Source organism: Zosterops lateralis, assembly GCF_965231275.1.
Source record: "Zosterops lateralis genome assembly, chromosome: 2".
In the NCBI taxonomy this organism is placed as follows: domain Eukaryota; kingdom Metazoa; phylum Chordata; class Aves; order Passeriformes; family Zosteropidae; genus Zosterops; species Zosterops lateralis.
Window position 1 is genome coordinate 40,341,043 of NC_139763.1, and position 19,311 is coordinate 40,360,353.

General features: G+C 37.1%; 1 protein-coding gene across 1 annotated transcript in view; it reads right to left on the bottom strand.

Annotated features, from left to right (window-relative positions):
- The window catches only part of UBAC2 (UBA domain containing 2), an 87,665-nt gene that overhangs the window by 12,977 nt on the left and 55,377 nt on the right, over positions 1-19,311 (bottom strand). Inside the window, exons 5-7 of the mRNA XM_083854308.1 lie at positions 17,033-17,156; positions 15,091-15,138; positions 4,123-4,368 (exon numbers count right to left, since the gene is read on the bottom strand). Coding sequence (XP_083710434.1) covers positions 4,123-4,368; positions 15,091-15,138; positions 17,033-17,156 — 418 coding nt within the window. The remainder of the gene's footprint in view (positions 1-4,122; positions 4,369-15,090; positions 15,139-17,032; positions 17,157-19,311) is intronic.

The window sequence follows — 19,311 nt, forward strand, 5'->3', positions numbered from 1 at the left end:
AATAAAGACACTCAGTGTGCCTACCCACAGAACATCTCTCCTGTGTCCCAGGAGAAAGACATCTAATGAATCAACAATTAGAGGAAGCCCCTTTGTTATAGAAGTCTGGTCTTTGCAAGCAGCAGAATCTCATATATGATGAAGATGAGATATACATATGAGATATCATGTAGTATGAACCTAAGGAAAATCTGGCCTCAGTGAAAATTAACAGCAGCTGGAAGAGAAGAACAAAAAGACAGGAGGGAAAAGACAACACAAGCTTGAATAGGGTAGAAAGAGAGGTAGTGAAATGAAGATTTTCATATCTGGTTGTAGGTTTGTTATAGTCTGGAGCAACCTGGTGAAGCTCTCCCTTGATCCAAGACACTTAAAAGAAGCCAAGAAAAAGGCAATATGATGTCTTTAACATGCTCAGCAAAAATGCTCTGCAGATACAAACCTCATTTTTTCAAGATGAAGGGACTGAGGTTGATATACTGTCCATCCCAAATGGGACAGGGAGGAGTGCTCCAAGAAGTCGTATTTAGTGGCAACAGAAGGTGAACCTTCCACCACCTTCCACATAACAGCCTGTAGTGACATCAGAGTAGCCAATACCACACAGGCACGGAATCTTCCCTCTCTATTCGCAATTTGGTTCCCTGCCAGCCTCCCTCCAAGGGAAGTGAAAGTCAAGTTGACTCCCTGATACTCACACTGGTGCACAGATGCAGCAGTTGCTTCCCTTTTCTCACCAGGGTTTTATTTGGGTTACAGAGAGATAAACTTTAGAAAAATGCTGAGAAATAAAAGAGATCTAGAAATAGAAACATCAGGAGAGGAAGACCAAAATTTTTATCAATATTACAGTATCAAAAGGATAAAATAGCAACTGATTACTGGTGGTCAGACATGATGGGAGGGAACTTCCCCCAAAGTGAAGAAGCATTTTATATAGGAGCAAATACAAAGTATGGGAAATGAAGATGAAGGTAAAGATGTGACAAAAATGTGGGAGGAAAACGGCACAGTGGGGAATGAAAATGTGACAGTGATATGAAGGGGAACAGAAGATCAGATAATGGGAAAAAAAAAACAAAACAGGACAAACTATTTACAAAGTAGGATAGATAGAACCATGTGAAAGACAAGAACTAAAAAAGAGAAGGTTTAAAAGCAATAACAAAATGGCAAACTGGTATTTTTAGGGAATGAATACATACGGCACACATTTTATTCTACTGCCTTTAACGGTGAATGTAGGTGATGCTAAGTAATTCACTCAGGACAAGATCATAATATATCTGCTGAATATATTCTCAGAAATATCCATAGGAAGAAATAAAGAACACAGTAAGATCTAGAAAGTTTTCTAGATGAACACAACCATGTGTTCAAGGGCTGTATCCACAGCAACTAGAAACCAACACAAAACCAGTCACCATTTAACCACACTCCCCTGAGAAACTATCAACAAAAACTGCTTCGAGCAAAATATTCAGACACAGTGGCCCCCGAATATTTAACAGCTAAAATGAGATACATGGAGTAATGAACTTAGTGGGTTTATTTTCACACTCAATCTACTCATTGAAGTCATGGGTGTTGGACAACCTAGCACTCACACATGCAGTTCCATGCTTCAGGTTCCTCCAGACCAGATGATTTCAGCTGGAAAAAGACTGGGAAAGGTAAAGCTCAAAGAATTGCCAGCAAAGAAATTCTGGGGTGATTGCTCCTTGCTTTTTCTTTTCTGCAGAATTTTCTTTTTTTAGATTTTAACCTTTTTTATGACAACTTTGCATAACCTGTCAGGCTCACATTCTTCAGAATTTCTTGTGAAGACTCAAAGAATAAACTCACTACAAAAAGCATCAATTTAAGAGAGGGGCCTCCCTTATGAGAGTCTGCCAACATTCCCAAGACAATGGAGCCCCATTAAAAGCATTGATCTTCTCCTTCCATAATGCTACCAACATTCAGGGAAACTTTGTCTCATTTCTCAAACCGATGAACTGAAGAGTATGTGAGGAACGAGCAGAGCACCTTCCCAAGGAGCATCTGAACAAAATTGTTGCATTATGGCATAGAGAAGAAAGTTAAAGTTCACTTCCTTCACCAAGCAAAGCAGAAAGTGTGAGAGAAAATGTTAATTTATCTCACCTACGGCACGCTACCTACAGACAGCATATTGGGATTTCAGAAATCCACACAACATTTATCCAGAATATAATTCAAAGCTCTATCTGATGACTGATATGTACTTCACAGCTTTTACTATTTTCAATTTCACAAAAAAAAAACTGTCTAAGAAACTGATCCGCATTCTTTATAGCTTCACTCCCACAGGTAAAATTATCATCTAAATTCCTTTCATCTGTAGCATGATCTGTTCCACTCTACTGTCTTCAAATTACACCTTGCTGAATTTCTAAAGGCAAAAGAATTGCCCAAGTACAGCAATCCAGAAAATGGTTTTCAACTTTTCAAATATTATTTTGAGATTGAAAATAGTCTGTTTTTCATTTTTACCACTACAAAGCAACATTTGTGAGTGATGCTTTTTCCGATTTAGCTGATGACCAGTAAATTCTGTGAGTCATTAAAAACACCAGGTGGGTCAAAAGCTTTCATGACACATCTTTTCTGAAGTGCCTCTATGAAACATTCATACATTGATCCTATCACCTTCTGATCACTGGTTTCACAGATTAGCATTCACCATTAAATAAATGCTCTGCTCAAGTTAAAGGCTAAACATGAAGGTAACTTGAAAGTGTTTCACCAACTTGTAAAGGGAAGCATCTTACTGATGTTCAAACAGTGTTCCTGCATTTTAGTCAAACCCCTCCACCTTTTTAAAGAATTCCATTTGAAGTCAAACATGAAAAGACATTTTTCTACTTTCATTGTTCATAGCCTAGGGAAGGACAAGATGAGAAGAAAATGTTATCAATAGTTCTTTTATCACTTACCATTCTGAACTTATTTACCACTTTTAGTAATTAAAGATATATTAGAAAGTCCTTCATAACTGGAAATGGCTTCTTTCTCACATCTGAAGAAACTCAGCCACAGTCTTCCCAGCTGCTTGTAGCCCAACCTACAGTTTCAATGTGTTTTCTATTTCAATGGCAACATTTAAGAATTGAGTCATTTCTAGTTCAGTTCTTATGTTCAAACTGATTAGCTTTAGTTTTAATAGGACTGGAGAAAAGTAGATGAGAAGTTTCTGCTTGAGGAATAATTTCATCACATTGTAAAGTTAAGGAAAGAAGGAAAAAAGAAAAACAGAATAATGTTATCAGGGACTGGAAACAAAGATTCATACTCCAGTTATGCCATCACACCTCTAATTCTGGGAATGCATTAAGGGCAACACAACTATACCTGTTTGCACTACACTACCCCAAACACAAGAAGAACTCATGTATCAGTACAGAGCTGTGTTTCAGGCAAAGAAAACTCAGTGAAGAGAGTGAATACATCTAAGATACAGGAACTGAGACACTACCTGCCTTATTTTGCTGCCCCACAATACAAAGCCTGAGAATATCTGGATTTGTTGGTTTGTATAAAACAGAGAAAATAAAAAGACTCTACTATTCTGTTCAATAAGGAAATAAACCAAGAGGATTAAACATGGCAAACAGAAAGTCACTTGTTTACCTCTGTAAGCTGGAGAATTTAGTTTCTTCCCTTAAGAAACAACCTATACACCTACAAACCAAGCAATTCCATAGAAAATTTTCAACCTCTCTGAAAAGGCTGCTAACCAGACAGATTCTCAGAAGAGTGAGCAGCATTTTGACTTTCTAACTTTACACAGTGGCTTTCATTAAAGACTACCAAGAAGCAATCACTTTACCTTTCAGCCTCATTTTTTGTGACAGAATGCCAGGAGTACTGATATCCCCACAAGATTGTCTGACATTCTGCTGGTATCTTGTGAAGCAGTTTTAACATATAAAGCTATATAAACCACTTAAATGGCTATCAGCAGTACAGCAGCGTATGAAAGAGTGATGGAGAAAAATTTAAAAATGCATTACTTTTAAGAAACAGGACCAATGCAAGATCTACAAACCAAAAATGTATATTTCTTATAACAATATAATCTTAAAGAATGTATAGCAATACCTGCTGCTGTCTTTGCCGCCTCATTTGGGCAACCTGAGACATCATGATCTGACGATCCAGTAACTCCATTCTCTGCTGCCTCTGGATGTCAACTGTTGCTCCCATTCCCACTCGAACTTCATTTGTTGGCTCCGCAGATGAGAATACTGGTTCGAGAGTCCATGAAAATACATTTGCTACCCATCTGGGTACACAGAGAATTCGATGAACTTTTAAGATGCTGCTATTGTAGCAAATCCCAGAAATCTAAAATCAAAAATGAAATGTTAAAAAACCCCTGAAAACCAAAAAACTTAAATACACCACATTTACTTTGAATTTGGCAGGTAACAGTTGATCTTTCCAGTTTTTAAAGCACTTTTACTGTATTTACTCACAGTTTTCAGTCAAGAATCAAAGAATGAACAGGGGATTTCTTTACTTCCCTACAACTACAAACTATTGCTTTTTTAAATCTGTGCGGTACATTGCCTGTGACTCATAAAGTTACTTGGGGTTTTTTGTTTGTTTCAGAATTTGTGCCCAAGCCAAGTGACCCTCTCTAAAACTGGTCAAAATTACAACAAAATTTTAATTTCTAGTAAAAGAGCTGGTCAGGGTATGCTGCATGCTGACCTGAGAAGATTAAGACTGCTCTTCAGGACGCTGAAGCACTCTTAAACACTCCTTCAAAAAAACCCAAGCCCCCTTAAGTCTTCTGTCCCCACCACTCAAGTCTCTCTTTCTAGTAAAAATAAAAGCAAATCAGCAGAACTGAAGTTAAATATAACACTATGCACACACTAATTTCAAAAGAAGCCCATCTACCTTGCAGGAGGGAAAAAAATAGTTAAAAACCAATTAATTAAAAACTGTGATGCTGAAAAAGCCAGTTTTTGTGAGGTCCTTCTCCTACCCATAACAAAAAACTACATTCCCTGTTGTTGGTGCTTGCCTTGGGGCTTGATTTAATTTCAGATTCCCCAGGAGAAAGAGAAATCCATGTGCCCTATAAATGGATTTACAGTCATCACTCAGCTATTATTTTGAATGCCATTGTGAAGCCACAGCACTTGAGCCCAAAGTGGTCCCATCTGCATTCTGATTTATGCCACATTTCAACATTCATGACTCTTTATTGTCTGTTATGCCACAAGAATTATGCTGTCACAGCACAGTGAAATGAACAGGAAGAGATCTGAACCTCAAAAAATCTGTAAACATACCCCAGAAATGAAATTATGCTAGAAGCAGTGTAGAAACTCTGCATCTGAAGAATTTATTTATTTATTTATTTGGGGCTATTTGTTGTATCTCGCTGACATTTATATAAAGGTACTAAATGCATTGCTGAGTATACCAAGGGAGACAGTATAGGAAAAAGCAACATTCTTTGGGGGGGGGGGGATACTTTTCAGATTACTAACAAGGTTATTGTTAAATATCCAATGAGGTAGTGAGACTTTTAACAAAAACACATTCTGCCTTTGGAAACAATGATTTTTGTTTCATTCTACTTTCATTTTATGACTCAGGGTTGGATGTAACACTAAGCATGGGCTGTCATTCTAAAATGAGAAAACATTTTTAAACTACTTTTAACCTCTTCAAGTCTTTCAGTTGTGCTATAAGAAAGGAGGTAAATGCTACAAAGGCCATAATCACATCAGAGTGAAGGCTGCCTTTAATAAAAATTTCCTGTATTCAAAGGAAGGTCCTAACTGGACAGGGCACTGTAGCACATGAAGATTTCTCATGACGTCAGATATTCTTTCCTCAGCTCTAGTGAAACTATTCCAGATGACTGTAAACTCATGATGAAAACCTGTGCACATCAACTGGAAACTAAGATACAGCTATCATCGACAAACAATAAGAGGAAGAAAATTCCTATCACTTCTGCAATTCCCCTGGTTTTGGTAAGTACTACTTGAGGTGTCTGCCTAGCAAGAAGGTCCCTCAGAAGCTAACACCCTGGTGCTGAGGGAGTCAGATAGATAGGCTCCTCACTCAAGGAAACCTAGATTGCACAAAGTACCTCAGTAAGCAGTATTGGGGGAGAGAGAATTACTGAACCAGATTGCAAATACTACATACATGTTTAGTCTGATGTTTTCTTCAATGCAGAATGCACAAGCAGCACCAGAGCCTATAAAATATCTTCCTATTTGCCATCCTGTTAGGTGTAGGTAGTATGGAGCCAGGACCTCTTTTCCTTTCTAGGGATTTTGCACACCTGATTGTACAGACGTTAACTAGGCAGGGAAAGAAGTCCCACTCAAAATACTTTGTCCAATGTCACATTATTATTCCCTCACTTATTTCAAATGTCCCTCCTAGATACTGATCTCTGTTCTCTCTTACCACCTTTGAAAAGGTGTTTGCAAAAATCTTGAGTGGGTTCAAAAAGTCACAAGAACAAAACAAAGAAGTGGTGGTAGGAAAATCTCCCTGAGTGTATGCCAAATCTTGACACGTGTCTGAACACATTAACCACAAACAGAATCATTATTTATCAAGTCAATATAGCAAATAGAGCAATGAGATAACAGCAGCCTATCTTTGGTGTCAGTACTTGTTTGTCTCAGAAGGGAAGGCATACTGCAAGCACCAATTAGCAGCTGCATCAGTAAAAGCATTCTTGTATTTTTCTTAGCAGAGATGGCTAGACATAGAATCATTTACACTGGAAAAGATCTTTAAGATCACCAAGTCCAATTGTTAACCCAGTACTGCCAAGTCCACTATGTCCTTAAGTGCCACATCTACATGTATTTTAAACACTATAGAGACGGTGACTCAGCATCTTTCTGCCCTTGGCAGCCTGCTCCAGGGTTTGACAAACCTTTTGGTGCCTAATTTTTCCTAATATTCAATCTAAACCTTCCCCAGTACAACTTAAAGGACATTTCCATTTATCTTATTTGGAAAAAGAGACTAACCCTCACCTCATCACAATCTCCTTTTAGGTAGCTGTAGAGAACAAGTCATCCCAGAGCATTTAATCAGAAGAAAAGGCTTTTTAAGGCTGAAAGTTTATGGACATGCTAAAATGAAGAGCTATTACATGGAAGCATAAGAAACTTTAAAACTCTGTGATCAGTCATAAATTTTCAATAAGTTTCAACTAGTGAGGACGAGATAGCTATTTCCATATTTCCAATAAACCCAGAATGGAGACATCTGTAGTTAAAAAAAGGTCATGTGATTCAGTCTGGCTCAGTGTCATACTCTAATCTTAATGTCAAGTATTTCCAAAGAACTTCCTCTATACTGGTTCATTTGCAGAACTTGACACATATCATTTTAAAAAACATAAGCTTTGACAAAGTATAAAACAACTTTGTACTCTGTTTTTGTCACTGACATTGAGTGAATTTCTAGTGTTTAAGAATGCAAAGCAACACTGTTTATTCAATAAAGATAATCTCATTATATTCCAACTTCAGCACTGTACATCAGATTAAAGGGCTACTTCCCCCAAACAGAGGAGCCTCCACTGTATTTTAGCCTCCAAAAGTCACCACAAAAAGACGTTGTGGTTATGTTCACACTGTTTTATTTGTGGCTGGCAGCATAAGGTGCATCTGAATTTGTGGTAGTCACAGCATCATCCACCATATTGTGTGCGGCACAGTGCTAAGAAGAGGAAATGGAGGATGTTGGAAACTCTCTGGCATGCTACAGAATAAAAGTGTGCTTATATATTTTCAGTTTCTTAATGCTGTGGCTTACTACTAGTTCTTCACATGAAGTTTCCTAACCTCCTCCTGCCCCCTTATAAAGCCTAACTTCCCCTCCCCTTCCCTCATGTCCTTCCAAAATTGTACATTTTTCAGAAAAAAGAAGTAGCTGTAGTTTCTCTGTACATTATGTAAACCAAACATGGAAGCTCTCCAGCATTCTATATTGCAAAAACACATATGCTCTACAAGTAGCCGGAGTAGTATTTAAATATTTAAATTCACTGTACTTGATTAACACCAAAAAAGGAAATCAAACAAAAAAAGTGAACAGACTGGTGTAGAAAATTATGCTGAAAATTTTAACAGAACTTGACATCAAATACTTATTTTCTTCTGAAAAATGTAAATATATTCATCACATGTACTCAAGACTTCGCTATTTTCATATACCAACAAATGAAAAGCAAATATTTTCTTAAGGTGAAGTGACATCTTTATACCTATTTTGTCTGCTAAATCCTTAGTATGTTCTGAATTCTATACAACTAGAATTAAAATATGGGTTGAAGTTTGTGTCAGGATTCTGTATTTATCTTCATTAGAGAACGCATTTATCAAACCAAGAGGGACTGTGTGAAAACCACCCAAGAAACAAAACTACCCAAGAAATAAACCCATCACACATTTATTTTCAACTTCTGATACAATTCTAACGTATTATTCTGTTTGGATTTCCTTTTTGGAAGTTGTTGCAAATACTATAAACTGCCTTTTGCAAGACTTAAGTTACCTTGAGTGAAAAATAACATTATAGTGATATTAAAATATTTCTCTTGAATTTTGTTTCCTGTTGATTAGGCTCATAAATTTTCCAGATACCTTGAAACTTTTTCTTCAGAGTTCATCATTGGTCAGATGGAACCATTATCAGCTAAAAAACATTGTGTATGTGCAAACATGACTGTACTGCCATTTCAGCACAGTACAGCTATTCTTAACTTGTACTTGTGTCCTAAGCATAGGTTCCCTTGGTCTCTGCCAGCATTCTGTAGGTGATGATTATGTTGGTCATGTTTTTAACCAAATCTCCTTAATTAAAATGATTTGATTAATCTGACCCAACATAGACATCCGTAATTTAAAAGCCTACTTATGAGCTGGTTGTTTAAAGTTGGCGTCATAGTCAACAGAGAGAAATGGGCACTCTTAGGATGTAACTCATCCTTTGGCAGATGTCTCCAAAGTACACACACAACTGAATTAGTCTCATGGATTCCCTCTCTGAAAAAGGGAAATATTGCTGCCAAAATAGCAAATATTGATAGAACAATCCAATTCCTAATAAACGAGTTGGTATAGCTGACCAAATAGACCATACTTTGGACACAGAAACTCTTCCTCAGATCTAAGAGAGAAATTTAGAAGTTAAATATAAACTGAAAACCAATATCCATTTTTCTACAGAAGCCACAGATATTACAGAGAAAGTACCTTATAAACGTTATTACCTTTTCCTGTCCTTCCTCACTACTTTCTCCTTCTTCCAGAGTTGGAAACATCTGCATTTCCCTCCTCAGACAATTATGATCTCACTGCCAAACCAACATCCCCTGTATTCCAGATGAACCAACTCTTTTTTTTTCTCAGATGCATTAACTGATGCAGGAATAAATGCTGGTAGCTTAGTCAGTTGTTATGTATTTGTATCTTGAGCTGGGCAAGATGTCAAAGCTCCCACCACAGGGGGTACTAAGTCAATAAAGTCAATAGAAGATAATGACACACATCTCAGATAAGTCACTTAAAATCACTCAGCTGAACACTGAGAATTGTCTACACACAAATACTTCATGTTAATTTTGGGCAGGATTCAGCACACAGATTAATGTACATGTGTATGTCTGCATTTGTCCTGAAGTTAGCAAACAGACAGACAATGCTTCTTTTTCATTTGCCAATCTTTGCTCCTCTATTGCCTTTCTATTTCTTATTTCAGGCTATGCACTTCACAAGCTATGCACTGCTGAGATTGCAGCTTAGTTCAGTTCTGTGCTCCCTGGCACAGGAGATGTGGACTTGCTGAAGCAATTCTAGTGCAAGGCCACAAAGATGATCAAAGGACTGGGAGTATCTTTCACATGAGGAGAGGCTGAAAAAAGTGGGACTGTTTGGCCTGGAGAAGACTCAGGGGATTTTATCAAAGTAAGATAGGGAGGGGAAACAAAGAGGACAAAACCAGGCTTTTCTCAGTGGTTCCCAGTGACAGGAAAAGAGGCAATGGGCACAAACTGAAACATGGGAGGCTCCCTCTGAGGATCTGGATACACTTTTTCACTGTTGATTCAACACTAGCACAGGTTGCCCAGGGAGATGGTAAGTCTCCATCCTCAGAGATACTCAAAACCATCAGAACAAGGTCCTGGGGCAAGCTGCACTGGGTGGCCCTGCCTGAGTGGGGAGGCTGGACCAGATGTTTGTTACCTTCAATGCTTCTGTGAACTGTCTGAGTACTAACTCTTTGGTATGTGGTTCTATCAGGAAAGGGGAATCACATCAGTTACATACAAAACACACCATTTTACTTAGGTAAGTAAATTAGCATAGGCAGAATTTTTAATACGTGAGTCGTCTCACTGATATTAGCAATACTACTGATAATTATGCTTTTAACACCAAAGTCAAATATTCAGAAATTACCAAGATCCAATATTTAACTAAAATTTACCTGAATCCACTAACAATCACAGTTACAAAGAGTTAAAAAATAATGCACTTTGACTGAAGTCCTGTATGAGACTAAATGTAGATGACTGAAGGACATCCGGAATAACTGGAGGATGAAGGACAATGCACAGCAGGACATGAATGTGGAGGTAACTGCATATGTTAACAGACTCTGTTCAAAGATTCTCTTTGAGAAAGCACATATCTAATTCTAATTTTAACTATGTACAAGGGATGATATTTTAAATGTGAACACTATACTGTGAGGTAATACAAATGCTTCTGCATTCCCTTCGAAACATTTTTTAAAACAACAAAAAATTCAGCATGAATTGTTCAAAGTCACTAAAGAAAACCGTGAAAGAGGAGGAAAAACAACAGGAAAATCAATGATTCCTAGGTCTGATGAGATATTAACTACATAATGCTATTTTTAAGACAAGAACTAAAACAATGAAAGTCTGGTTTAATTCTTTTGCTCCCCAGATGAATCCCATTTTATCCTACAAATGCCAACTCCAAAGGACATTAATTCACTGTACAATAACACCTCAGCTGAATGAGTAACTAAAAGAAAGAATGGATAAAGTTCTTAACAAACAGAACGCAAAAGTACAATTCAAGTACACTTGGGAGAATTTAACAGCAGATACCTGTGTATCTGTGTATGTAAAACTAGGTTAATCACTTCAAAATTATGAATAATAACTAATATACTCAAAAACCTGAAACATGTACTCAAAAAACTGAAACATGCACTCAACACTGTCTGAACTTTCTATCTTAACCTTAAACAGTTGAAGTACTAGCTCTAAATTCTCAGATTCTCTACATTTTCCAATATCTAGCTATAAAAAGCACAACTTTTCATTCATTCTGAGAAAAGTAAATTCCAGTGCAGCACAGTAACAATGTAGAACAATGCCCAACACTGTTCAATGCAGAGAACTGTTACACTGGGCTTACTGAAATCTCCAAGTCAAGCAGGGTTTTAGAAACTTCTCAGTTTCAGTTTCCTGAGGTTTGAACCAAACTCTACACAAATCCAAGGCAGTTCACAGGAGACTTGGTGGGTTCCAAATTTTGAACTTTATGCACTGCAGGTAATCTTGCAAACAAATAAAAAACCAACACAAGGTAAGAAGAAAGGCTACAATACTAAAAATACAGAAAGGGCCTGAAAGATACCTTCCTCCTATGAAATATAGCTCTAAGCTACTCAGAAAAACCAACGGCATGTGATCTGTCTAATGACAACATTATCCTAGAAAGTGGAAGGAACTGCATGTCTTTGAGGGACATGTCTTCTGCTGGTCACCAGCCTGATCTTACTTCTTTAAGCGGGTGAGCTCTAGCTATGACTGAGCCTTGACACACCTCTCAAATTTCAGTCTTACAAGAGCATAGCACAGAAAAACGCAAAGCGGGAATCCAAGAGATTTTAAAGGGGTGGGGTAAAAAAAGGGGAGAGAAGATGTATACATCCAGTGAAACATGAATACCACTTCCTATGGGTGTTTTGACTATTTTAAAGGAAAGAGTGAAGAAACTGTTTCAAGCCTTAACTAAATGGAGAGATATGCACTACATGGAAGCACTTCTATAAACAACTACTGAAAGCATTTTGGGCATCTCTAATATGTTTCCTAATTTTATGATGCAAACCCCAAAAAATTCCTATCATAGGAAACAAATTTGGTCTGTATGCACCAGGCATCATATATTCCTGGCAAAACAAATCACAAGAAACTAAATTAGTCTTATCAATCATAACAAGATTACAGAGTAATGATTACATCAGATTTTTGAGTTTCTTTAGTCTACTTCTTAAATTCTCTCTTCCTTACACATAAGCATCATGTGTTTAAACAGCATGCTTTATACAACATACCAGCAACTGACATACCAAAAGTACAATAACTGATTGTCCAGTTTCATGTGGACAGTAAAGAAACTGCTTTTAAGAGTGTATTCTTGTGCTGGCTTAAAATTAGATCTAGCAAGATATACTTTATCACAAAGACAGACATGGCAGACCTTTTATATTCCAATAACAAAACATGAGCTGTAATTTCTGCACCTGAGAAAAATTCACCATCAAAACTAAAAATTGTCAAAAATTCCCTATTACTAGGCACACTACATCAATGCCTACCTCCACACATAGACTCACACACACATTCCTGTAATGAAGGCACCACTCAAAACCCCTGAAACAAGAACTCAAGGCAGTACAGTTCCCAGTACCTCTATACCCTGCCTAGAATTCACAAGAAAGTCTAACAATACTTGCAAGGGATGTAACTGGAAAGTCAGATCCCATTTAGTCATGTTCAAATATAGACTGTGAGGATTTAAATAAACCTAAACCAGGAACACAGTGAAGACAAAGTGGAAACTGATAACAACTCAGAAATTGTGCCGGCACCATCCATTTTAATATTCCATATAAGCAGAAGTGCAACAAAAGCTAAATTACAGAACAGCATCATAATACACTCGAAGGAATGCCTAAGTGATCTTCAGTGGTAAAAATACAGTGAAGTGTCAACCAGGCAATGAACTAGTGACTAAATATGACACCTATTGAACCTGGTGTTCATGCATTTACTCATCCTTTTTGTACAAATACCGAAAAATTTGAGTCTACAAAGACTAAGGTAGTAAGCCAAAAAAATGTCAAGAGTAGTAAGAATTAAATAACACAGATTTTCAGAATGACTTAACATTAATTTGACAATCTATTTATTTCTGTAATGGTGCATACACATAAGTTATCAACCCACTGCACTCGTAGTGCTAAAAGGCACCTTTATGGTATTGCATATCCTCTTTCAGATTATTTACTATACCATGAAACTTTATTCCTTTATCAAGTTTTCCCAAAAGATGCCAAATTGTAATTTCTAACAGAGGAGAAAAAGAGACTTCTTAGTCACACAAGTGTGGCAGATATGCTATGCAAAAAAAAAGGCTGAAAATCCTAACATGAATTTCTTTTCAAATTGCAGCACTTATTACAAAGTGGTGGAGTGCAGCTCTCTGCTTGCTGCAGAAAAAAAATGAGACTGAAAACGCATTGTCATCGATGATTACTTAATTCATGCTAACTGAAGCAATATGAAAACTTGAAATGATTTTTTAGCCTTCCTGTGACACAGAGGTAAGTCAATTTAATCCTATAGATCTACACCTAAGTAAAATACTGTCAACCTGAAATTTAAAAAAAGAGCTAATTTATAAAAAAGATTACTAAGAAAGTTGAGCAAATTTCATTACATAGGAGAATAAAACTTTATATTAAGATGGAATTAAAATAAGAACTGTATAATGTATTATGAAAAAAAGTTTAACTACTCTTTATATGTCTGTATAATCAAGTATACATAGAGCTTTGGTCATCAGGAAAGAGGGAGTTAAAATGCCTTTCCATTTCTTTCCTTTCCTTTCCTTCCCTCTCTAATGAACACCTGCTTGAAAGGAAGGGCTATTAAAAGAGCCAGCAGAGTAACAGGAAGGGTAGTGCATTTGGAGGAAGTCACAGATCCTTCAGTGGGCACAGGGGCTTGGGCTGACCTCCAGGGGAGATAGATTCTGGTTTGTTAGTTGCACTGCTTTCATCGGTATTTATAGAAGATCAAATCATGAACAGATGTCACTATTTGCTGCTCCGTCACTTCTGTTATTAGTTATCCTAGAAACTCACAGAATATTTTGCAACAGTCAATGCAAATTATAAGAGACCAAACTACTAAGCTATAGCAGCATTTCCCTTTGAGCTCAATCTAAATTCAAGTTAGTAGGCTCTTACAGCAAGGGCATAATTTGAGCTCTCTATCAACTTAATAACGACCTCCCTTGGAAGTGGTGGTATTCCCACTGTCGAAAAAGTTTACAGTTTTTTGGGTCAAGAAATCAGTTTGAGTTCCTAATTTCTAAGTTTGTAAAATTTAAAAAGAAGCTTATCAGTATCTAACAATCTGAAAGATTTAGCACAATCTGTTTCAGCACTAAGTACCTTACTACCAAGAACAGAGTCAGAAAGGAAAAAGACAGATCACACCTCCTTTATCTGACTGATGCGGTGAACGTGATTTTGTGCCCTTACTGCCATTGCTATTGTGAGAAACAGCTACACTACAGATCTCCTAGGAGAACAGCAAAGCATCAAAAACCCTCACAGCGATGTTATTAAACTGTGAGGTTTGGGATCAAAGCTTGAGGCTTGCTGAAAACTGAAAAAAACAAACCCCAATCTTGGGTACACATTTCTATCATTTTCTCAATAATCTCATTTATAGTTGTGGGTGTACAGCTATATCCATGGCAACAAAATTAATTTTATGCAGGGAGCAGTGGCACCCTTAAAATATTAACTACCAATTTTGCTGTCTGTCAGTTTATCACCAGGTAGTCAGTGCTTTACACATTTGGAAGCTGAAGAGAAAGACTTTCTACTTACCAACACAAAATGTTACTTAGTAATTTCTATTCTTTTTGAGTCCAAATAAACTGTGCTGATCACATACATAATAGACTGTTTCAAGCAACACATGATTTTTGTAACAGTAAGACTTACCAATCCACTTAAGGCTAAAATCCAGATATAGGAACCAGAGGTTAGGAGCTAGAAGACAAGAGCAGGCATTTAAATTTTTATTTTACAAAGTCGTTGCTATATGAACCACTAAGCTGCAATATGATATAGGTTATACACTCATCATGACAATGGGAGACGTCAGACTTTTACTTCTGTTAAAATTCAGTTTAACATTAAACAAAAAAGTATTCCAGAAGCAGCAAGTGGAAAAAACACAGGGATCCAACAATTGTTCTCCTTCTACAGAACAATACATTTTATTTTCATATAGCTTACTAAGTATAACAGGATGTCAGTTATAGGCAGCACAGAAAAACAGGTCTGAAAGACAAACTGAAGCAAAGGAAATGACTCAGCAGCAACAGGAGAAGAGTTCCAAGCAGGCAGGCACTCCAAGTGAAGCTCTCAAACACGCAGTCGCACAAACAGGCAGACGCACAAGCATCAAAATTAAAGAAATCAAGTTCTTACCCAGTGACATGAAATTTGCTGACATGAAATCACAGAAATAAGTCAGAGTGAATTTTTAAAAAAAAAATCCTGATAAGGCAACATGGCAGCCCATTGTTTCTAGCAAAGTATGTGACTAATCACCTGGAGAAGCTTATTACCAACTGGAAAAATGGACTGACAATGGTTACTAAAATGTTTCTGCATGATGCTGACTGAATCAGGAGAACACCTTCCCTCTAGATTTCTGACTACGGAAAGAGTGACTTGAGATAAGGGCAGCATTTACAAATGAGGAGAAGGCAAATGAGTCTTCCCTCAGCCCGTGTGTGATGGCAGCAACCGTTCAGTGCTCAGCAGGGAGATCCTGCAGAGATACGGGGGCAGTGACAGCACTGATCTGCACTGGAGGTGCTGTGTGTACAAAAGCAAAAGGCAAAAGACACAATGGAAAATAGCTCACACAATATCATGGCTTTCCCAAAGACTAATTTTAGTGGAACTGATGAGCTCAGAAGAGAGGAAACAAGATTTCAAAAAGATCAAGAAAATAAGGTGCTGGAGCAGAAAGTGAAGGAAACCAAAGGCTGAATAAGAAAGAGGATGAATGAAATGTTCACATGAAGTGTAAATCAATAATCTGAAACTGACTACTTATTCTAAAATACTCTCTACCACATTTCACATAACTATGGTGTTTTCCCCATTGCTATTGCCAGAGCTACTTTTGAATCCCTAGAATATATAGAAGTGAGCCTAATTTCTCATAAATTTGCTCATCTTCTATTTCATCATTCGCGTTGTGACACAAGGGTCCATTCATTTCTAGGATGCTGGGGTTTGGGGTTTTTTAATTGCTTTTTGAATAATTACTGGCTTTCTAGACCAAGTAGCTATATTTTTCCAGTCATATTTCACAAAATACTACATGATGTTTCTGTGCTCTATGTTACACTATTCTGAATTACCTGTCACATGGTAATGCATGATATACAAGTAAGATTAATTTATATAAAAGTGAAATTCAGCCAAATCTTGATAATTTACTAACAGTGTTAGCATAAAAAATACTGTCATCTACAGCTTTGTTTGAACTCTAACAGACAAGGGAAAAATAAGCAAATTCAGGAATATAAGCAAACTAGAAAGGTGAAAGATAAAAACGCTTTAGGATCAGGTTCCATTTTAATCTCTCTTCATCCAACTCATTTTACCAACCAAAAAAACCCAAAAAGCCTGCAGAATTGTCTATTATATTTTCACATGTAAGACAAGGTAAAAACAGATCACTTGCTCAGCAGTTCAGCATAGTAGAAACACATGTTTCTCTATGTTTTAGCTAAGGGATAGTTACTAGCTAAATGTATGCTGAATCATGCACGTGGAAGCATCAAAATTCATAGACAAACAGAAATACTAACTACTACATAATTAGTTTATGAAAAGATAAACAAGCAAGTACATACCATACCTGTAAACCCAGTATGTAGACCAGGGACTTGTTTGTGATAGAAAAGTGGCCCAATACTTGTGTCACCTGCACTCTTGGAATGGAGGAATAAAACGGAACAAACAGCGCAAACACAGGACCCAAGCTGCAAAAAGAAAGATATAGACGGTTATAAGAATGATACCAGCAAAACGAGTGCCAAATGATCAAAAGGAGTTAATTTTAAGTACATAACAATCAAAATGTTACACCATCTTGCAAACAAACGTCTCCCTTGGGAACCAACAGTAGATAACTTGCGGCATTCTGGATAACAGATTCATTAGCAAATAAGAACAAGAGACAAAAAGTATTTTATTTCCAAATGTTTATGACTGGAGGCAGAAAAGAAGGCAACATTTCATCTAACAGCAGATTCTTTCTATAAAGCACAGCACACAACAAGAAAAGCAGTAATCTCCTGCATCAAAACAAAACTTCTATGTTTCAAATGGACAAATGGTAAGGATTTTACCTTTCCCAAATGGTTAAGGACACCATTTCACTTATGAAGCTAAGCTGCTGGTATTTACCCAGACTTAAAGTGTTAGAGTATTACCAGTAGAGTACAGTATCTAAGATGGGAATACTGGCAATTTAACATCACTTCGCCAGTGACTTCCATGGCCCTACAAATAAAACTTCCTTTAGGGTTCTCATCCTAATCACAACACAAGGTGTTTAAGTTTTTAAACCACCGCTGGAAGGAGATTCATAGAATCTGACTTCAAGCCCTTTGTAAAATGACCAGATGCCTAGTCTGATCTTGTGAACATGAATTAGCGCATATCATTCAGACACCCAATTCTGCACACAATCCTTTTTACATGAACAAAATACACCTGTGTAAATTCACATAACATATTCTTGAAATAAACTGGAATTATTTAAGTTGTAAGAGTCAAAATGCTGTAAGAAAGCAACATACAAAAATTATTTTTTATCTGAAGTTATTCCATTTTGGACAATATTCACTGAATAAATCAGGTCTTATAAATGAAGATAGAAGAAAAACAAAGAAAAAAATCTTTTCTTAGAAAAGTAATTTTAAATTATTTCTTTCTACGTTGACCAAATTGACTGAGAGAATACCACAATTGTGGCATGCTTTTCAGGTTTTATTGATCCTGTGATAAACAGTGACTCAGACACTCAGATTTCACATGCAAGAGTGCACTCAATCATAAAATGGGAAAGTACATAATGGAATTTCCCAAGACTGCAAGTGCATTTTAAAAAGAGATTAGAGAATGCTAAGAGGTTCCCTAAATGCTAGTATTCACCATTTATGTTAACAGAGATTACAGAAAGCGTCACCCCAGTTCAGAGTAGTGATCAGCTTAATTCAAAGTCCAGTGTCTGACACTGCTCAGCACCCAACAACCAAGGGGAGCTGGAGGAATTTGATGGGCTTAGTGATGGGGCTTTTCTCCTAAAACATTAAGTTCATAGGCACCACAGAGATATGCTCCTAAAGGCATCAGTGTTTGGTTTTAAGACAGAGTTCACATCTAATATAATTATTATATAACCCAAATATCCATTCAGGTATCTTTTTTTTTAAATGTCAAAACTGTTGCCCTTCAAAATGCTGTGTGAAACTCATTTGTACAGGCAACTCCACAGTGTGAAAATTCATTCCCATTATTTTAAACTTTCACCCTCAACTTTCTTTATATAATTCTGTACTTTGAAAACTTTCCTTAACATTTTCTGTTGCCTTCAGTATTTTCAATAGTTTACTTATGCCTTTTTTTAGAATATCTATATGGGGATGCTGCTTATCTACAGCAGGTCTGTCAGAGAAGTTATCCACATAATAGTACTAGAATATGGCGGACACAGTAAAGTACAGCAAAAGGATTGTTAAGGAAAATGTGGACCCACTGGAGAAAAAAGGAACCCAGTGACAAAGGACAAAAGCCAGGGCACTCAATTGTCTTTTTCGGGTCAGTTTTCACTGGTTAGTTTTGCTCTCAGGCCTTGCAGGTCCCTGAACCTCCTATGGGACTGAAGCAACACCTGCTGTAATGGAAGACATTTTGGAGGCTCTTGAGCCCAACTGATCACAGAGGAGGCAAAAGCACCAGATATGCTGTACCCCAGGGTTTTGAACCATCTTGGTGATTAGGACAGGTTCCTGATGACTGAGTAATTGCAAACGTCACACCCATCTTCAAGGAGGGCAAGAAGAGGATCTAGGTAGCTACAAGCCTCACCTCTATCCTTGGGAAAGTTACAGAGCAATGCCTCTGGAAGCC